At 44.7% G+C, this 17,672-nt stretch overlaps 3 protein-coding genes and 2 long non-coding RNA genes across 5 annotated transcripts; 3 read left to right on the top strand and 2 right to left on the bottom strand.

Moving 5' to 3' along the window:
* Nucleotides 1–9: 9 nt before the first annotated feature.
* Nucleotides 10–2,491, bottom strand: LOC1274571 (polypeptide N-acetylgalactosaminyltransferase 35A). The gene is made up of 3 exons (XM_313714.6): nt 2,310–2,491; nt 365–2,195; nt 10–266 (listed from the first exon to the last, which is right to left on the bottom strand). The coding sequence occupies exons 1-3, from the start codon at nt 2,336–2,338 to the stop codon at nt 135–137; spliced, it is 1,992 nt and encodes a 663-aa protein (XP_313714.6). The 5' UTR covers nt 2,339–2,491; the 3' UTR covers nt 10–134.
* An 828-nt stretch (nt 2,492–3,319) lies between these two features.
* LOC1274572 (5'-3' exoribonuclease 1) lies at nt 3,320–9,624 on the top strand. Its single transcript, XM_313715.6, has 9 exons — nt 3,320–3,538; nt 3,664–4,104; nt 4,196–4,783; nt 4,872–5,101; nt 5,186–5,843; nt 5,913–6,187; nt 6,260–6,407; nt 6,474–9,113; nt 9,199–9,624. The coding sequence occupies exons 1-9, from the start codon at nt 3,464–3,466 to the stop codon at nt 9,265–9,267; spliced, it is 5,124 nt and encodes a 1,707-aa protein (XP_313715.6). The 5' UTR covers nt 3,320–3,463; the 3' UTR covers nt 9,268–9,624.
* An 82-nt stretch (nt 9,625–9,706) lies between these two features.
* Nucleotides 9,707–11,917, top strand: LOC1274574 (glycosylated lysosomal membrane protein). The gene is made up of 4 exons (XM_313717.6): nt 9,707–10,054; nt 10,168–10,428; nt 10,592–10,753; nt 10,978–11,917. The coding sequence occupies exons 1-4, from the start codon at nt 9,947–9,949 to the stop codon at nt 11,659–11,661; spliced, it is 1,215 nt and encodes a 404-aa protein (XP_313717.6). The 5' UTR covers nt 9,707–9,946; the 3' UTR covers nt 11,662–11,917.
* A 1,323-nt stretch (nt 11,918–13,240) lies between these two features.
* On the top strand, nt 13,241–13,890 carry LOC133391141 (uncharacterized). The gene is made up of 3 exons (XR_009764630.1): nt 13,241–13,382; nt 13,455–13,524; nt 13,612–13,890. It is a non-coding gene; the product is annotated as an uncharacterized LOC133391141 (long non-coding RNA).
* Nucleotides 13,243–14,017, bottom strand: LOC133391140 (uncharacterized). The gene is made up of 3 exons (XR_009764629.1): nt 13,884–14,017; nt 13,447–13,826; nt 13,243–13,380 (listed from the first exon to the last, which is right to left on the bottom strand). It is a non-coding gene; the product is annotated as an uncharacterized LOC133391140 (long non-coding RNA).
* Between the last annotated feature and the right edge of the window lie 3,655 nt (nt 14,018–17,672).

A 17,672-nucleotide genomic window follows, 5' to 3' on the forward strand; every position in this document is an offset into this window, starting at 1 on the left:
CGGATGAAATCACATTGTATAAACGAACGGTATGATTTATTCATTTCATTACCTAACTAGAATCTAATGTATGGTAAACTTGAAAGTCTGTGTAGAATACAAAAAGTTGCAGTATCTTATCATCAGTTCTGTTGTCACGAGATTACCAGATCCCAAGTGCTGCGTGGGGAACTAACGCATAGGTCCAGCCCCACAGGTGATCCCTTGCGTATGTCTTTCACAGTTAAACAGCTGCCCGAAGCAATGTTGTAGATTGGTGTGCCAGACTAAATCGAAAGAATAAATATAACAATAAAAATAATAAATAGTCATCACTACGTATCGAATGAATCGTACTATCTGCGATAAAGGCTTAGCGACTTACGGTTTTACGATGTTTCCACGCCTGATCGCCACCCATTTCGTGGCACTTGTTCAGCTTGGGCCGTCCCTTCGTTGCACTGGACGGTGCATCCAAGCACAATAGCTGCCCCAATACGAGTTCGGACTTTTCCGTCTCGTACCACGTTTGATGTTTCACGCGCAAACACGGCTGCAGCACCAAACCCGAGCCCTTCTTCCAGAGGCTCTTCTCGCTGTCCAGCTCGGTCGAGAGGCATAGCGAGCTGTTCGATAGGCGTATCTGAAAACTAGCGACGTAGTTTCGCTTTCGCGAATGCCATGGTTCAAACTTGGGCTGGGTGGCGTCTCTGGCATCGGAGGACGTTTTCTCGCCCGGCACACGCAATTGCGGGTAGATGTTGTCCAGATACCATCGAAACGGTTTGCAACCAAGACGTTCGCGTAAACGCTGTCGTTCGCTAACGTTTCCATACGGTACGTGGTGTGCCTGTGGTTGCTGCTCGTAGAAGTATCGTATGTAGTCATCCATCCAAACATGCGCTAGGCGCAGTGAATTTCGGATCATCGTATCCTGCCCGTCGGGAGAACCGTAAGGACGTCGTTTGCGGAACACGTGACCGATGCGGGAGCAAGGCAGTAGCTCAATCGACCCACCACACTGCCAGGCGCGGAAGGAGATCTCCAGATTTTCGCCACCCCAAACATCCATGCCCATATCGTACTCGCCCAGCTCCTTGAAATACGCTCGATCGATAGCAAACAGGCCACCGGCCATTGTCGGTGAGTTGAACGGGCCGACAAAGTCCGTGTCCCGTTCGAGGCTACCCTTCGGCAGGTTGTCCCACTTGAAGTGTAAACCCCAGTTGAACCCGCCCCGTACTAACGGACTGGCAGTGTACACGAATGTGTCCGAGTTGATGATGTCGATTACCGGCATCGCCAAGATGGTACGGTCATGCTTGATGCGCGCCAGCAACGGCTCGATCCAGTCCACATTCACCTCGATATGGCTGTCGAGAAATATTAGCACCTGGCCGGTTGCATTGCGTGCACCGTATACCCGAGACCGCATCAGTCCTTCTCGATCGGTGTTCCGCAAGAGGCGCACCTTGTTCGTACCAAGTTGTGCTAGTTCTTTCTCTAACTGCCCACCGACTGTTAGGTCCTCGAAGTCGCTACAATCGTCCACGAGGATGAGCTCCTTCAGCAGATAGGCTGGAGTCCGTTTGAGCACGGTGTGAATGGAACGTACCAGCGTCTCGAGATGTTCGTTGTAGAAGCACATGACAACCGATGCGACTGGAAGCACCTTATCGTACACCTGTGCTTGACAGAGCTTGTGCCGTGTGTCCGGGATCGGTCGGAACGGTCCCAACTTGTTGCTGACCAGCACGTTGAACGCATGCTTCCTGTACCCAATGTCACGGATAAACTGCTCCTCCGAGTTTTGCACCATTCCGAACTCGTCGGTTCCATTCGGTTGTATCAGCATCGGTTGTAGTTCGTCGATCAACCGATGGCTTATGCGTCGCTTTTCTTTTTCGTGCATGAATCGGGCGTACTTTTCTTTAAACAGACTTTTACCTTTTTCCGCCCACTTTGAGGCTTTCTTATGTAGCCTTTCGTCCGATGCACCAATCAGACTGTTTTGATTCCTCAATATGAGCTGCCGAGTGTCTTCTGCCGCGGTAGCGGATGTGGGGGCTTTTGCCAATCGCTGCTCACTGCTGCCCGCGCCGTTCGTCGGCGTGTTGCTGAGATTCCAGTACAGGTATATGCTAATGGACCACGTTAAGGAGGCGGCCATGACGCCCCACAGGAATGATCTGTTCGTCATCTTGGAGATTCTGGGACTATCAGGAAACGATAGACACACGAAACGAAAGGTCAATATTGTATGCAGTTATCAGCAACAGGTGGTGCAATCTGCCTGCACCAAGGAAAACTGCTGAGAACTGTAGGCTTACCTTTTCTTGCTGTTGATCTTTTCGCTCATGGCCACATGCTGCTTCGCAGCCGGAACCCAGTTCGCCTAGAAAATTAACATATTACTAATGAGATACACCAAACTGAACCACGGCACTGTTGCAGAGTTGATGATGTTTTGTATTGTTTTTGCACACTGTATTGACAGGGAAACCTGAATCCAGAATCAGAGTAGGTGGTCTCGTTCGTATGAGCTTGGCAGTACAGTAGAGAATTTTTTGTAGCTAAAAATCATTCTATTGTATTGTTAAAAATATTTGTATGTGGGTGAAAACCTCGTTCGTGAGTCAGTTTTTAGTGATTTCTTGTAGTGTTTTTTAACCATAATATGATTTTTATCTGAAAAATGAAAACATAATCGGAATGGAAAAGCCACCTTGTTTGATGTATCTTGGCGCTTCCTAGTGACAAGGTATGTGTAGGAACGAGGTTAAATATTTGCCATAATCGGTTTGTCCACCTTGGATGCCATTCGACAGTAGAAAGCCCTTGTAAATGCAAACAATTGGCATTGCAAGAGGCATACATACATTTCCTATAAAATTTATAAACCAAATAACAACCTTCTCGCGATCATCATCATATACTCATCAGTATAATTACATTGAATGGAAAAGTGGTATTAGATGTCAAACTGTCTGTAACGAATTTTTGGCACTTTTCAAATCGTTCTAAATTACGGGACCTCGTTCCCACACAGACCTTGGCCCGATACCATCACTCCGATTGAAAGCAAAGTGGGTTCATTATACAGGTGGGCTTATCCCGAACAATTTGACAGCCGTGTTGTAGAAAAATGAAAACGAAATGACAGGAGGGGATTCGATCATTTGTTGATGTATGCGTGTGAATTCCAATGGCTGTTTTGGTTGATGTGTCGTAGTGTAGGTGAAAAACTACGTATCACAATCGAATCCCCTCCTGTCATTCGTTCGTCCAATATGGCCTTCCCGCCAAACCTATAAGCCCACCTAGTCCCTATACCCACTTTGATTGAAAGTCATAAAAAGACAAGCCACTCGAACGGGAGTGGGAAAGCGCTTAATCGGTTCCATTTTTATTTTCTGGTGCAGCTAATCTTTAATTACGTGTACAGATTTTAACGTACGTAGGCAAAGGTCTTGAAGAGCTCAAAATGGGAGTGCCAAAGTTTTTCCGCTACATGAGCGAAAGGTATCCTTGCTTAAGCGAGCTGCTGAGGGAAAACCAGGTAGGCCTCGCGGGAAGCGTGCTTATGTGTGGGGTGGAGGGGTGCAGTGCACAATAGATGGTGAAATTCTTATCTACCTTTCTCTTGTTGTCTTGTTCCTACCATCTTTTGTTTGTGATGACCAGGTGCCCGAATTCGACAACTTGTATTTGGATATGAACGGAATCATACACAACTGCTCCCACCCGAACGATGCGGACGTGCACTTTCGGATTTCGGAGGAAATGATTTTTGAAGGCATCTTTCACTACGTGGAGTATCTGTTCAAACTGATTCGACCGCAGCAAGTGTTCTTCATCGCTGTCGACGGTGTGGCACCGCGCGCTAAAATGAACCAACAGCGTGGACGTCGCTTCCGTTCGGCGGCTGAGGCTCAGGACCTGCTAGAAAAGGCTAAGGCGAAAGGAGAGGAGATCTCTTCGGAAAGCCCGTTTGACAGCAACTGCATAACACCGGGGACTAGCTTTATGGTTAGGCTGCAGAATGCTCTGCAACACTTCATACAGGTGAAAATAGCGACCGATCGTCTGTGGAAAGCTTGTACGGTCATCCTCAGTGGTCACGAGGTAAAGTATCCTGCTGTATTTGCTATTTCGTGCTTGGCTTCAAAGGGAAATTCTAAATTCTAAATTCATCCTATATTTATTTACTTTCCAGACGCCAGGCGAGGGAGAACACAAAATAATGGAGTACATCAGGCACGCGAAGGCTCAGCCCGGGTTTAACCCAAACACGCGGCACTGTCTGTATGGCTTGGACGCGGATTTAATCATGCTTGGACTGTGCACACACGAGCGCTACTTCTCGCTCCTAAGGGAAGAAGTCAAATTTGGCAAAAATGACAAAAAAACGTCAAATTTAAAAGAGATCCGGTTCTACTTGCTTCATCTGACGCTACTTAGTGAATATCTTGAACTGGAATTCGCCAGCGTTCGCGATCGGCTGCGGTTCCCGTTCGACATTCACAAGCTCATCGACGACTGGATACTGCTGGTGTATTTGGTGGGGAATGATTTCATTCCTCATATGCCACACCTGCACATCAACGAAAATGCGCTTCCAACACTGTATGAAGCTTACATGGACGTATTGCCGAACATGGATGGCTACATAAACGAGGCTGGCATATTGAACTTACCTCGGCTGCAAATGCTTATGAGACGGCTTGCTAATTTCGATCGGGATATGTTTCTCGATCGTTACACCGACCTAAAGTATTTGGAGGGAAAGTGCGGCAAAAATAACGTATGTGTTTCACGGACCGGACCCTTTTCAATGTCGGGGATGGATTTATGTTTTTAATTATATATTATTTTCCTGCGACTTTTTGTAGTTGGATGCTTTTGACGTCGACGCGAATGAGATAATCGGGGCGAGCGAGATGGACAAGGACTTGATGGCACTGATTATGTCATCGGAAATGCTGGACTCCGAGGGAGAAGACAATGCAGCACCGGTGACGCTGGGGGACATCGAAAATGACCCTGAATTATTTGAACAAGAATTTAAGAACTACAAACGAAACTACTACATGAGCAAGATGGGATACGCGGATTTCACTGAGTATGTTGTGTTGTATAGCAGGCCACTGCTCAGTACCGGCGTGCAGTATTAATTCATCCCGTTCTTTTGTTTCCAAACTTATAGGGAGGTGCGGGCAGAGCAGGCCGAATGCTACATTCGAGCCTTACAATGGACGCTCCATTACTATTACCGAGGCGTGGTATCATGGTCATGGTACTATCCTCATCATTATGCTCCGTTCATTAGTGATGTCGACAATTTTGCACATCTCAAGCTAGACTATGAGCTGGCGAGACCGTTTTTGCCGTTCCAGCAGTTGCTCAGTGTGCTGCCCGCAGCCAGCAAACAACATTTGCCGTCCGCGTACCACCAACTGATGACCGATCCCAACAGCTCGGTGTATGATTTTTACCCGGTCAATTTCGCCACAGATTTGAACGGCAAGCAGCAAGCGTGGGAAGCGGTCGTACTGATTCCATTCATCGACGAAAAGCGTCTGCTTAAGGCGATGGGTCCGTGTGATGCGTTTTTGACGGACGAGGAAAAGCAGCGGAACGTGCATGGGCCCATGTTGAAGTATCAGTACGATACCAAGCAGCATGCACCCCTGGAGGCAAAGTATGGATTTGATCGCGTTGACGAGCTGCATGTGAAATGTAGCGAAATATGGCGAGACGATCTGCGCGTTGCAGAAAACAGACTAGTTTTAGGACCATCGCAGGGCGCAGTGCTGCACGGGTATGCGAAAGGATTTCCCACCTTTGCACATTTGCCGTACCATGTGAGTAGCGTAAAAGTGTGAGTACATCGAGTAAGACCGAATTGTAATCATCACTGTTCTTATATCCAGGGCGAGTTGAAGGAATTACGGGTAAAGATTTTTAACTTTGCCAGTAAAAATGAAAGTATGGTTGTTGTGCTAGATACGCCCGATGGACAGTCATCAGACACTGCCGAGCTGGCAAAAGAGCTCCTAGGAAAGGTGGTACACGTTAGTTGGCCACACCTCATGGAAGCCATAGTGGTACGGGTGTCGGATCGATCTAAGACGTACGAACGTAACAGCGAACCGTTGCCGACTGACGAACGATCATTCAACATGTGGTGCAGATCGATTATTGAGCAGTAAGTGTAAAGTGAAAAGTGCGCACACACGCAGTATGCCGATTTTGTCATGAAAATTCTATGTTTCCACAGCAACAACAACCGGCTCGCTATAAACGTGGGTACGATTAAACAACTAGTGCACGTAAGGATCGCTGTAGGCACGGAGTATGTGCTAAAGGACAATGGTTTCGTGCTGAAGAAACTGTGGAACACCATCGATACGGCATATCCAGCTCAGGTAATTCATCGTATGATGTAATTGAATTCCGCCCATTAATGCAGTTCATAACCTCCTAACTTTCAGACCATTATTCAAGACCTGCAAGATATTATGGCCAAGCAAAAACCGTACATTGAGATGGAGGAAATGTTCCCGCGAGAAAGCGTCGTGTTTTTACGTGCCACAGAATTTTACGGCAGTATGGGCAATGTGGTGGATGTATCAGGCTCCACGAAACGGGTGCAGGCACGTTTTCTTGTGTACGAGGAACCCGATCTGGGGCAGGTATATAACGTACATCGCCAGTCGCTACAGGGCTACCGGAATGCCAACGATACCGCGGCAATGCTCGGTATCTCGGTTGGTTTGCTGCTGCAGTTGACAGGCTCAATATTGGTTGCACCCGGTGGGCATCGTGCGCTTAACGTGGACGAGAAGTCGTTGAATATCGGATTGCGCCTTCGAATGATATCGAAGGACGAGGAAGCGGTAGGCTACTGTCGAAAAGTAAACAAAACATGGTTATTTTCCGACAAAACCGTGAAGCTGATGCAGCAATACATGGAACGAGCTCCCGGGCTCTTTGAAAAGCTTGATTGCTCTCGTAAAACGAACGTTCACTTTGAGACGGATCTGTTCGGCGAAGGGAACGAAGGGAAGCTGCAGGAGCTGTACGACTGGTTGAAGGTGCAGGAACACGTGAATTCTGAAAGGCGCAGCTGCGGAATCATACTGCTGGAAGAGAAAGCAATAGAAGCTCTAGCCGAGACCATTGACAAGTACCAAACATTGCATCAACCCAAGGTGCAGACCATGTTTGTCGACCCGAAAGAGCTGTATCGCCCGGGGATGAAAAATGCGAAAATGATCGATCCGTCGGCGCACTTTGAGTTGCTGGATCGTATAATTGTGGTGCAGGAAAAAGAAGATGTACCGGTAGGCGCACGAGGCACCATTATCGGGATACACCGCGTATCGGACCCCAATCCTGTGCGACGCGAAGCGATTGGACAGGAGGATACAAACTTTGAGGTGCTTTTCGATAAACCTTTCTACAAGGGCGTTGATATTTACAACATATCTAGTACCGAGAAGCGGGTGCTAAGACTATCGCAAAGTGTCATTATGAACATTTCCCACGGCAAAGCATCCGCTGGATATCGATACAAAATATCAGTGGACAGGAGCAATGCCGTACGAAAAGAAACGCCAGCAGCGACTGAAGGCAGAAGCGCAAACAAATCTATGGCAACGGCGGAATCGATTCAAAGGCGTGTAAATGAACGCATCGGTAAGCGTAGTAACGCAATGAACAATGTATCTCTCGCCGGTACATCGGCTACCCGGCCGACTGAGCAAAACGTCATGCAGCAGAAGGACGGCGACCAGCAGCGAAAAATCGAGTTCGAGCGCTTGTGGAGAAAGCTGAAGGAATCTCCAAAGGCTCCGGGCGAACTGTTTGATGCAATGGACATACAAAACATTGTGCAGGCTCCACCCGCGGAGAAAAGCTCCTGGCGCCGAAAACCCGAGGATGATGCTACTCTCCCGAAGAAGGATGGCGAACAATGGAATGGAGATAATATGACAGGATATTTGAAGCAAATGTTACGCATCGACGAAAAAGCTGGAAGCGAAAAGGGGAGCGAGAAAAGTGTAAACCCTGCAAGTATTGCCGTGCCCGCCCCAGCTAGTTTGCCGAAACCACCGATTCAGTGGCAAACGCAAGCCGCTTCAAAGAGTCCGGCAAAGGGACCGACAGCGGTTCCTTTGACGGAAGTAAATGAAACAACGAAAAATAACACTAACAACACAGCGAACCAATTTATTGCACAATATATGAAAACTCCACAGCCCCAAATGGCTTCCATGGCACAACCGATGCACCTCGGCTTCAGACCGATGCTCCGTCCGCCAACGCACACGTTTGATCCGCGACATCCACAGCCACAGTTCGGGCCTATGATTATGCAACCAGTATTTATGCAGACGGGTACGAACATGCACCAGTCCATGGGAGCATTCCAGCAGCCAGCTATGCCACCATTTCCCCAGAACATGCCAATGCGACCACCGGTACCGTTCCCTAACAGAATGGAAAACAATGTACCGTTTCCGCCACACGGGCATGGATTGAACAATGCGCCAGCAAAGATGATGGTACAGCAGCAGCAGCAGCAGCAGCAGCAACAGCAACAGCAACATCAACAGCAACATCATCAACAGAAGCAACAGCATCAAGTACAACCACACTATCCCTCCAACTGGGGCCCAAAAGGGCCGCAGCATTTGTCATACAACAAGAACAATCCTGCCGGTAATGGTGCTTTTGTGCCATTGCAGGCAATGAAAAAGACAGCTAAGGGCAAATCGGGAGGAGGAAGCGGTAGTGCTAACTATAGCAACGTTAGTAATGTGGCAGCAGCAGCAGCTAGTGAGACTTTGAATAGCCAGAATGTCAAAAATCAGCCCACACCACCATCAAAAACCAACGGGCAAACTACCGGTGGTTTTAATGAGAAAAATGCTCGCCGAAGGCAGGAGGTGGAACAAAAGCAAGCGGAAGTTAAGCAGGGCTTTGCCACTTTCCTTTCTCAAAAGTCGGACACAAAGCAACAAAAAAATAAGCACAACAGCAACACGTCGACGGCAAAGAAGCAGTCCACGGTGGTGACGGCTGTGAAGGACCAGGATGGTCAGATTGAGGACACTTCTGTCGTGAAGGTAAGTGGCTTTGAGAGTTTAACATTCATCGTGCAAGAGAATGTACGCTATTGGGTTGTTTTTATTTTTTCAATCTTTCTTTCAGCAAGCTCCTTCTAAATCCAAGCCGAAGACACGCATTGCCGCACGGTTCGGAGTTGCCTCCGAGGGCTAAGCCGCCAAAAGGACGTTAGTGTTAGTATGTATGTACGTAAACCCCGTATACCAATAGGAGTGTTTTAGCATTGTTTTTGAGCGCAACGTACTCGAGTTTGGGTGTGTTGTTCAATCAATTCCTTCATTTCGGTATACAACAACAATGTTTGCAAAGTTTACGTACCTACTGTAAAAAGACGGAAACGTTTTGAACTATGTACAAACGAATAGCAGATTTATTTATGGATTGATTACGAGGAATTATCTGTGCTGGGAAAGGGCAGAAGAGTTTTGCCGAAGCGTACAAAAGTTCTGAGGACAGAGATACCAAATAAACTCTCCGGAAACGGAAAACCCGGAACGATTGGGCAACATATTTTCTAATGTGTTCTAATGTGTTACATGTCACACAACGGCAGTGATGCGAGTCCCGCCACTTTATCGCAATGCGGTAGTGCATACATCTTCTCGCTAGAGGGCAGCACCATACAACGTAGAAAGAAATCAAAACAAAAACGATTAGACAAGTGACAGACGCGGACGAGTGACGGTGCTATTGGTTGCGCTCGGTTCAGTGGAGAAATTAAAGTGCCTTCTTTTTTAGGATAGCGATCAAATACGTATTTTTATCTTTTTGTGGTGTTAACGTCACCAAGCGGGAGTGTTTAAACACGCACTAGCTTGTGATTTTAGTAAAGATGGTATCGGCAAACAAGCATACATGGATTTCGCCCTTAGGCTTTGTTGTGTCAGTGCTGCTTCTAAACGTTGCCCTTTGTGATGAGCCCAGCAAATTACAGCGAAAAGTAGGCCGCTCCACACGATTATCGCGCTGATCGTGGCGTACCAAAGGCGTCACCCCGTCGATCACCATGAGTCACAGTTGTGTTTGTTGTTTTGTTTTCTGTCCCGTTTGCAGCTTACTGCTACGCTGAATCCTGGTTGCAGAGAATTCTGCGAAAATAACACAGCCATCACACTGGTGCATATTGCGGCCACGTCCGACACGGACACGATCCATTATGTGTGGGATTTTACCGGCAAGCCTACCATTCTGGTAGCACTAACTAGCAAGCAGGCCGAATTCCACATCGATTGGCCCAGGTTGATGGAGAGCAAAACGGGATCCGTACGATTTACCGAGGCACCGCAATACACGTTCATGGCGATTATCAATCGGGTAGGTATGCATCTGGCCCCAAGCGGTGGGCGTTCGCGGATGTAATTAGTTGCAAAGGCTTTGTCTTGCGTGTCTCAAATACGCGCTTATAGGATCTAAGTAACGAAAATATAAGCAGTGACTAAGTCATCGTAATATTCAACCCAAACCCGCATGTGATTAGATTTTTCAATACAATGATGCCGACGATCGAGCAATGCTGGATGAGGGGACGAATGCATTCGTTTACGACCCACACAACTTCATCTGGAACCGGAGCCTACTATGGTCGAACGAGGAGGGCGTCATGATGGCGATAAATGCCGGCGATGATTTCCTGTTCAAGGTAAGCATGTACTACCAGGAGGGAAATTCTTTTTATTTTTTTCGTGCATTGTTTATCGATTTTACTACCATCAACAATACACTTGCGGTTGGTATTATCGATTGTGTTGATAAATAATAGTTAAATGGTAGATTTGTTTGTTGTTTTGTTGCAATGAGTGTCGTCAAGTTGCAGAAACTGAATATTAACTACAAATACGTGTTTCTTTTCATTCTCTCTCATAGTTGAATGCCTACTCGTCGAAAGATCATGGCATGGACTTTCCACATCTGTTACACACTTCCAACTCCACCCAAATTGACATCGTGTTTAACAACATAACGAACCGTTTCGCCAATCCACGGTTCGCAATAGAGCTAATGTTTGTCGTCTCAGAGCAAGCCGTTGTCGGATCGGAGTTTGAGGTCACGAAACGCAAAACGCTGGATGACGAGCACACGCCGGGCATCTTCGAAATCGTTGACGTACTATCACCGGGAGCTTTCACTTTTTCAGCCGGTGGCTACATCGAGTATCGCCCTGTTTCCTACACCCACCCGGAACGAGATGTGGCCACCTCGACCGAAACACGACAAAGTCAGCCGATCACTGTACGGTCCCCGTCGGCCGTGCTGCAAACCACTCTGGCGTACGCACTGTACGGTAACAAGCTGGACAGCTATCTAGTGCAGGGCATGAATGTTTCGTTCGGCGTCAGCGAGGATGGCTTCTATCGCAAGACCAACTACACCACCATGACCTTCCAGGTTGGGTACGGAATGCCACCGGTCGAGGAGTTGTCCGCATTCGTGCTGATTGTGGCCGGCATCGGGATCGGAGTACCGCTGGTTGTGCTGATCGCTAGCTCAATTTACGTTTGCACAAAGAAACTACGCAATCGGGACCGATTCCAGCAACAGCGGCTGTAAAGATTGTACCGTAGGAAGGTGCACTACGAGTGCAACGATCTCTCATTCCCGAGGTGCTTGATAGTTTGGGCATAACATAATGAAAAGCAAACGCACATTCTGGTACACACGTGCAGAATACATGCTATTAGATGGGGACAAGAAGGGCGACACTATTTGTACACCGTGTTTATAGCAAATTTTAATCAGTCGACTCTTTTTTTAAGTACTGTATTAGCTGTGTTATTCAAATAAAATATTTTAATTTTGTAGCAAACCGTTCGCGCGATAGAAAGAGGCCGATTATTCTATTTCCGAAGTCCCCTTGCTCTCGCTATTCGCTAAGTTCATGCTTACCTCGTTATTATTGATTGATTTGGACATGTTTACTTTTCTTAGACAAAAATCAAGCTTTAGTAACACGAAACTGTACAAGTATCATTGGTATTTTATAATAAAAACGAGATTTATACGTTCACTCATCAGTTAAAGGTAGCGTCAAATGGCCCTCAACATAGTTATTTTTGAAGCAATGCGGCCCGCGAGCTGAAAAGTTTGAAGGCCCCTGGACTAAATTATCCACCCCGTTATCGACTTTCGTTCCCGATCAGGCCCGATGTTCGTTAACTGAAATGAAAATTATAACCATCAAAGCAATCAAATAAAACCCATTTCCATGGTTTTTCTTTTTTCCATTCGCATGCGTACGTGATGATACGATGCCGGTTGTTTTTGGTTTGACGTTTAAATGATTTTTAACTGGGATCCATCCCAGGTAACGAACATCTTTCTTCTCGTAGCAGCTGAAGAGTGCGGACTTGTTCTATCTCGCGCTCCTCGACTGACCCGTACTTTATACCCCTGTGATTAGTGCAGTGCAGAATTACCTGTGTCCAAACAGTGCAGTGGTGGAAAGTGTTGTTCGTGTTTGGTGTTTCGGGAGTTTTGTGCTGTAGTGTAGTGCGTGTGAAGAACAAACAAAGCTTAAATATCCTTTTACGTTGTTCGTTGTTTTCACAGCGATACGTTAAAGTAAAAATCTAAACATTTTAGGCCATTTTAGGTTCATTTTAGGTCTTTTTAGGCCGTCCACAAGGACAGAGGAGGCGTGGTTGGCCCAAATTGAGGTGGCAAGATGGCGTGGAGGCGTCCGCCATTAAGGCCGGGATAACGGACTGGCAGACGAAGGCGCGAGACCGTGAGCGGTTTCGGACACTCCTGAGGCAGGCCAAGACAGCAAAGCGGTTGTAGCGCCGGATAAGTAAGTAAGTAAACATTTTTAAGAACTATCTCAACGCACTTTACGTTGTTCGCGCTACGTAAAGTGTTGTGGCCCAAGGTTGTAGCCTGTTTTGTGAGTGCAGATAGTGGAAGTTTCTAAGAAGTGAGTGCTTAAAGACATCCCTCTCAACAATCTCAGAGAGAGTTTGTATGGAAACCGCTTATGCTTATTCTCTGCTTATTCTCTGCTGCTTGGTATAACCAGAACTCGGAGAATAAGCATAAAATGAACCGGCACTCAGTGACGTCATGGATTGGATCGAATCCTGTCCGGAGAATGATTGTTCCAAATCGCTCAAGCCATCACCACACCCGCTGTCAAAATTAAATTAAAACGAAACTCTTTTGTTTACTTTTTATTCAAAGATAGCCGCGTCGCTTTTCGTGCGCTTATAAAACCCAGTTTTTGTGTAGATTTCTGTGTACAAGCTTGATTTCCTTGCTACCTATCCGTGTTACCTGTAAGTATGGAGATAAATATTAAAAATAAGACATTTTAAAGACATGCAAAACTCATATACTTACTTTTACAGCTGTGATTGTGGGTGGTTGTTGTGTGCAATTCGATCGGGAGTTGCTAATTGTTGTTCACCTGTAAAACCTGTAAGTTGGATGAAATCAAATTGTATGTTTTTCAACTATTACTTTACATTGAAACTAAATGAAAAACTAAAAATAACATAATTGCAGGTTACCATGAGCGGTTCGAATGTGGGAGCTACTAGCTGTGGAGCACACCCTAAAATGAAACAATCATCGAAATTAAACACAAGCACACCTTACCTCAGCGTCGGCATCGTGCGTGAAGGCTAGAAATTTCATCCGGTTTTATTCCATGCTCCAAGCATTTTTTTTCGCTTCCACCACAACTAAATCATACTTCCGTGGTTGATTTTATGTTTATTCTACAAAACAAAACGTTTTTAATGATAAATATCATATAATTTGCATAAAATACTTACAAAATCACGGCACACGCGAACACTTGTTGTTTACATTTTAGCTTCACTCTCATTTGACATGTCAAAAATTTGCAAGCCCCAAAGCGGGGATCAAAAAGAGGGGTGGGAGGGGAAAGAAGGTGATGAGATCGAAGCGGCACGAAATGACCGTTGCAAAAACCGCATGCTCAGAACGCTAAGTCCCAGAAGAGGGAGATCGAGCTACGAATGTGACAGAGAGGGCATGAGAAAATGAGAGAATTTGAGTGCCATTGTCGGGAGGGGAGCGCACTGGCTCAAAGAGAGAATTGTGAGGGAGAGGAATTGATGAGAGCGTATATAAGCAAGTGCTCAAAGCAAAGAAGGGGCTTTTTGGAATAAACAGTTGGACAGAGAACTATTAACAGCACCGAACTAACGGGCAGGATTCTACAATTGGCGCAGCCGGTAGTGAAAATTTTGTTAAAATAAAGGAAAGGTATATACAATGGAAGATCGGATTTATCCGAAGTACTGTGAAGTTTTCAAAAGCGTAATAGTTGGTTAAAAGTAAGCTTCAATTAACATAGTGTAATACCATAATAGCGATACACGAAGTGAAAGTGAGTTATGAGACCGGCAAAAGCCGCAGCAAGCAAAAAAAAAAAATAAAAAAAAAAAAAAAAAAAAATAAGTTGGAAATCCGTAGCATAAATTGAGACCGGAAAGTCAATACGATGTTAAATTGAGCCCGTTAAAACGTAATAGTGAGAGAGATTGGATCATGAGACCGGCAAAGCCGCAGCATGTACAAAAAGTTGAAAATCCGTAGCACAAATTGAGACCGGAAAACTAGTACTATAATGGGTTGAGTCCGTTAAACGTAGCGCCCAAATGAGTCCAGAAATAATTTCTGTAGCAAAATATGGGACCGGTTGAATCCGTAGCATAAAACGAGACCGGAAAACCGTAGCTAAATTGAAGTTAAGGCCGGTGAAATACCGAAGTAACTAAAAGAGTCCGGGGTTTCCGTAGCAAAATTCGTGAGGCCGGTCTTATCCGCAGCACCAGAAAAAAGGGAGGAAAAAGGGCCGTGAAGTTATGTTAGAAAGTGATGAAGCGAATGAAAATTAGTATTGCGTTCTAATGAGACGACAAAAAGGTGGAATTAACCGTGATTGAAATAATATGAAAAACAAATAAGTTGGAATTGGTGGCAATCGTGCGTGTGTAAGTGAGTTGAAAAAGAGTTAAAAAAAAATATATTCACGTATGCATCCACATTATACCAGTGGAATAACCTACAATACAAAAGAGGAGAATACATTTCAACGGAAACAAAGAAGTGGTAGAACTGAGTTGAAATTCGAAGAAAGATAAGACAATGGGTCAAAACCAGCTGCTGCTGCCGAGTCGTGTGTGGTCGAATATGGTGGCAAAGAAGACAAAGAATAAAAAGGAGGAGGAGAAGCCGGTGACAAAATAACTAGTGCAAAACAAACTGCGGTAAACAACTTGGTGCCAAAATGTGGATGACACGGAATAGGAAGAAAAGAAGAAAAGCGGCACGTGCGGTACAAAGGAACTGTGAAGTGTGTTGGATAAGAACGTTGGAGACAGATAACAAAAGAACATTAATAATGTATCAATTTTGGACACAGTCTTTTGTACTGGCTTGTCATTTGGGAATAATCAGATAAATCTGGGAACAGTTTTACGATGTGTGTTCTTGGACACATTATGTGTGTTTTGAGGATATGTGTGTATGCGTGTGCATGTGCGGATGTGTGAGTGTATGGATTTCGTGAATAATTTATTTTATCTTGTGTGTGTGTGTTTTTTTTTTCTGCTCCCCATGCTTATAGCGGTTAAAAAAAAAAATATTAATAATAATAATTTTTTTTTCATGGGATTAGTTATTGTGGCATAAAGACAGTAAAAGGGGATTTTCCTTTTATTTATTTATTTTTTTCTTTCTTTTGGTTTTTGTTAAAGTTATTTTTATTTAAGGTATCCTTTTATTTTTTTAAATTTTTTTTCTCGTTACATTGTAGATGGAAGAAAATTGGCCATTGCAACCGTTCAATGAGTCGGTGGATGCTTCGGATTTACGCCGTGAGTGGGAGGAGTGGCACCGAGCATTTGAGCTAATAATAATGCTTAAAAAGATCAATACGCAAGATGAGAAGTTGGCGTACATGCTGGCACGTGGAGGTCGAGGATTGCAGAGAATTTACTTCAATTTGGCTCCGGTATCAGGAGAAGAACAGCCAAGTCCAGCAGTAGTACCCTTTCAGCAACCACAAGTTCCGGAGTACGACAATGCTATTAAACGTTTAAATCATTTCTTTTTGGGAAAGAGAAACGAACGCATCGAGTTGGAGCTTTTTCGTTCTCTAAAACAAGAAAATGAAGAATCGTTCAACCAGTTTGTGTTGCGACTAAGGACACAAGCTGCACGATGCGATTTCCACGAACGAATAGTAAAAGAAATAGCACACCAAATAACTGTAGGAGCAAAGGATGAGCGAGTAAGAGATAAAGGGTTAGAAAATACGATGGAATTGGATGAACTCATTAATTACGCAATCAATAGAGAAATTCTGATAGGCCAAAAGATGAAGATCAAGGATAAGGAACAGGAATCATCAATAGCGTATGTAAAATCAATGCCAGTAACAGAAAAAAGGAAATGGCGTGAGTCTAGCTGCTATCGATGCGGTTCGTGGCGACACAGTGGGGATTCAAGTGAATGTTATGCGCGTAAAGCACGATGTAACTCTTGCGGACGAGTAGGTCATTTTGGTAGAGTTTGTAAGAAAGACGGACGGAACTCGGTCAAAAACAATTATCAATGGAAGAGAGCAAAGAATGAACCAACGGATCGACGAGAACAAAATCAACGAAATGAAGCGAATGAAAAGGACAGCCTTAATGAGGTATTATATCACAATTGAGAGGGCTAGTAGAATCCTGTATGGGTGTTTGTAATGATATCTTATTTTCTTATTAGATTTTTACCACGACGCGACTATTGGACAACGGTATGGTTAAATGCATGTTAGATACGGTTCATGTAGTTTTCCTAATAGATTCCGGTGCATCAGTAAACACAGTGACAGAACAAGTATGGTTAGAATTACAAAAATCAAAGGCAAACATTCAAGATATATCTTACAATTGCGATAAGCAAATCACAACGTACGCCAGTAATAAGCCTCTGAAATTAATTTTAAAGTTTAAAGCAGTAATATCAATTAATCAGAGTAAACCTACAACTTTCGCTGAATTCATTGTAGTGCAAGGCAGTAATAAGTCGTTGTTAGGTAAAGTGACGGCTGAGGAATTAAAAGTTTTGAAAGTAGGCTTGGAAGTACAAAATATCGAGGAAAGATGTCAACCATTTCCGAAATTCCCCGGTATTCAGATTCGATTATCTATTAACAAAGAAGTTCCGCCGAAGAAAATATCCTATGTTCGCATTCCCATTGCACTGGAGAAAAAGGTAGAAAGTAAAATTCAACAGATGTTAGAAACTGATATAATAGAACCAGTTGATGGTCCCCCCGAATGGATATCACCAATGGTGGTGGTACCAAAGGGCAAAGACGATATTAGAATTTGCATAAATATGAAGTATCCAAATCAAGCCATACAACGAGAGCATTTTCCACTTCCAGTTATCGAAACTTTATTGAACAAATTACAAGGATGTAAGATTTTCTCAAAACTTGATATAACTTCGGCTTATCACCACGTAGAACTCCATCCAGACTCGAGAGGAATCACCACTTTTATGACAAACAAAGGATTAATGCGTTTTAAACGATT

The sequence above is a fragment of the Anopheles gambiae genome, chromosome 2 (assembly GCF_943734735.2).
Source record: "Anopheles gambiae chromosome 2, idAnoGambNW_F1_1, whole genome shotgun sequence".
NCBI lineage: Eukaryota > Metazoa > Arthropoda > Insecta > Diptera > Culicidae > Anopheles > Anopheles gambiae.

Excerpts from the sequence above, each read along its gene's own strand:
- LOC1274571 (XM_313714.6), bottom strand. The coding sequence starts at position 2,338 with ATGAGCGAAAAGATCAACAGCAAGAAAAG. Across the intron at positions 2,196-2,309 it reads AAGATCAACAGCAAGAAAAG|TCCCAGAATCTCCAAGATGA; the intron begins GTAAGCCTACAG and ends GTTTCCTGATAG. Across the intron at positions 267-364 it reads CGTGGAAACATCGTAAAACC|TCTGGCACACCAATCTACAA; the intron begins GTAAGTCGCTAA and ends CTTTCGATTTAG.
- LOC1274572 (XM_313715.6), top strand. The coding sequence starts at position 3,464 with ATGGGAGTGCCAAAGTTTTTCCGCTACATGAGCGAAAGGTATCCTTGC. Across the intron at positions 5,102-5,185 it reads GGATACGCGGATTTCACTGA|GGAGGTGCGGGCAGAGCAGG; the intron begins GTATGTTGTGTT and ends CCAAACTTATAG. Across the intron at positions 6,188-6,259 it reads TGCAGATCGATTATTGAGCA|CAACAACAACCGGCTCGCTA; the intron begins GTAAGTGTAAAG and ends ATGTTTCCACAG.
- LOC1274574 (XM_313717.6), top strand. The coding sequence starts at position 9,947 with ATGGTATCGGCAAACAAGCATACATGGATTTCGCCCTTAGGCTTTGTT. Across the intron at positions 10,055-10,167 it reads CCAGCAAATTACAGCGAAAA|CTTACTGCTACGCTGAATCC; the intron begins GTAGGCCGCTCC and ends TCCCGTTTGCAG. Across the intron at positions 10,754-10,977 it reads GCGATGATTTCCTGTTCAAG|TTGAATGCCTACTCGTCGAA; the intron begins GTAAGCATGTAC and ends TCTCTCTCATAG.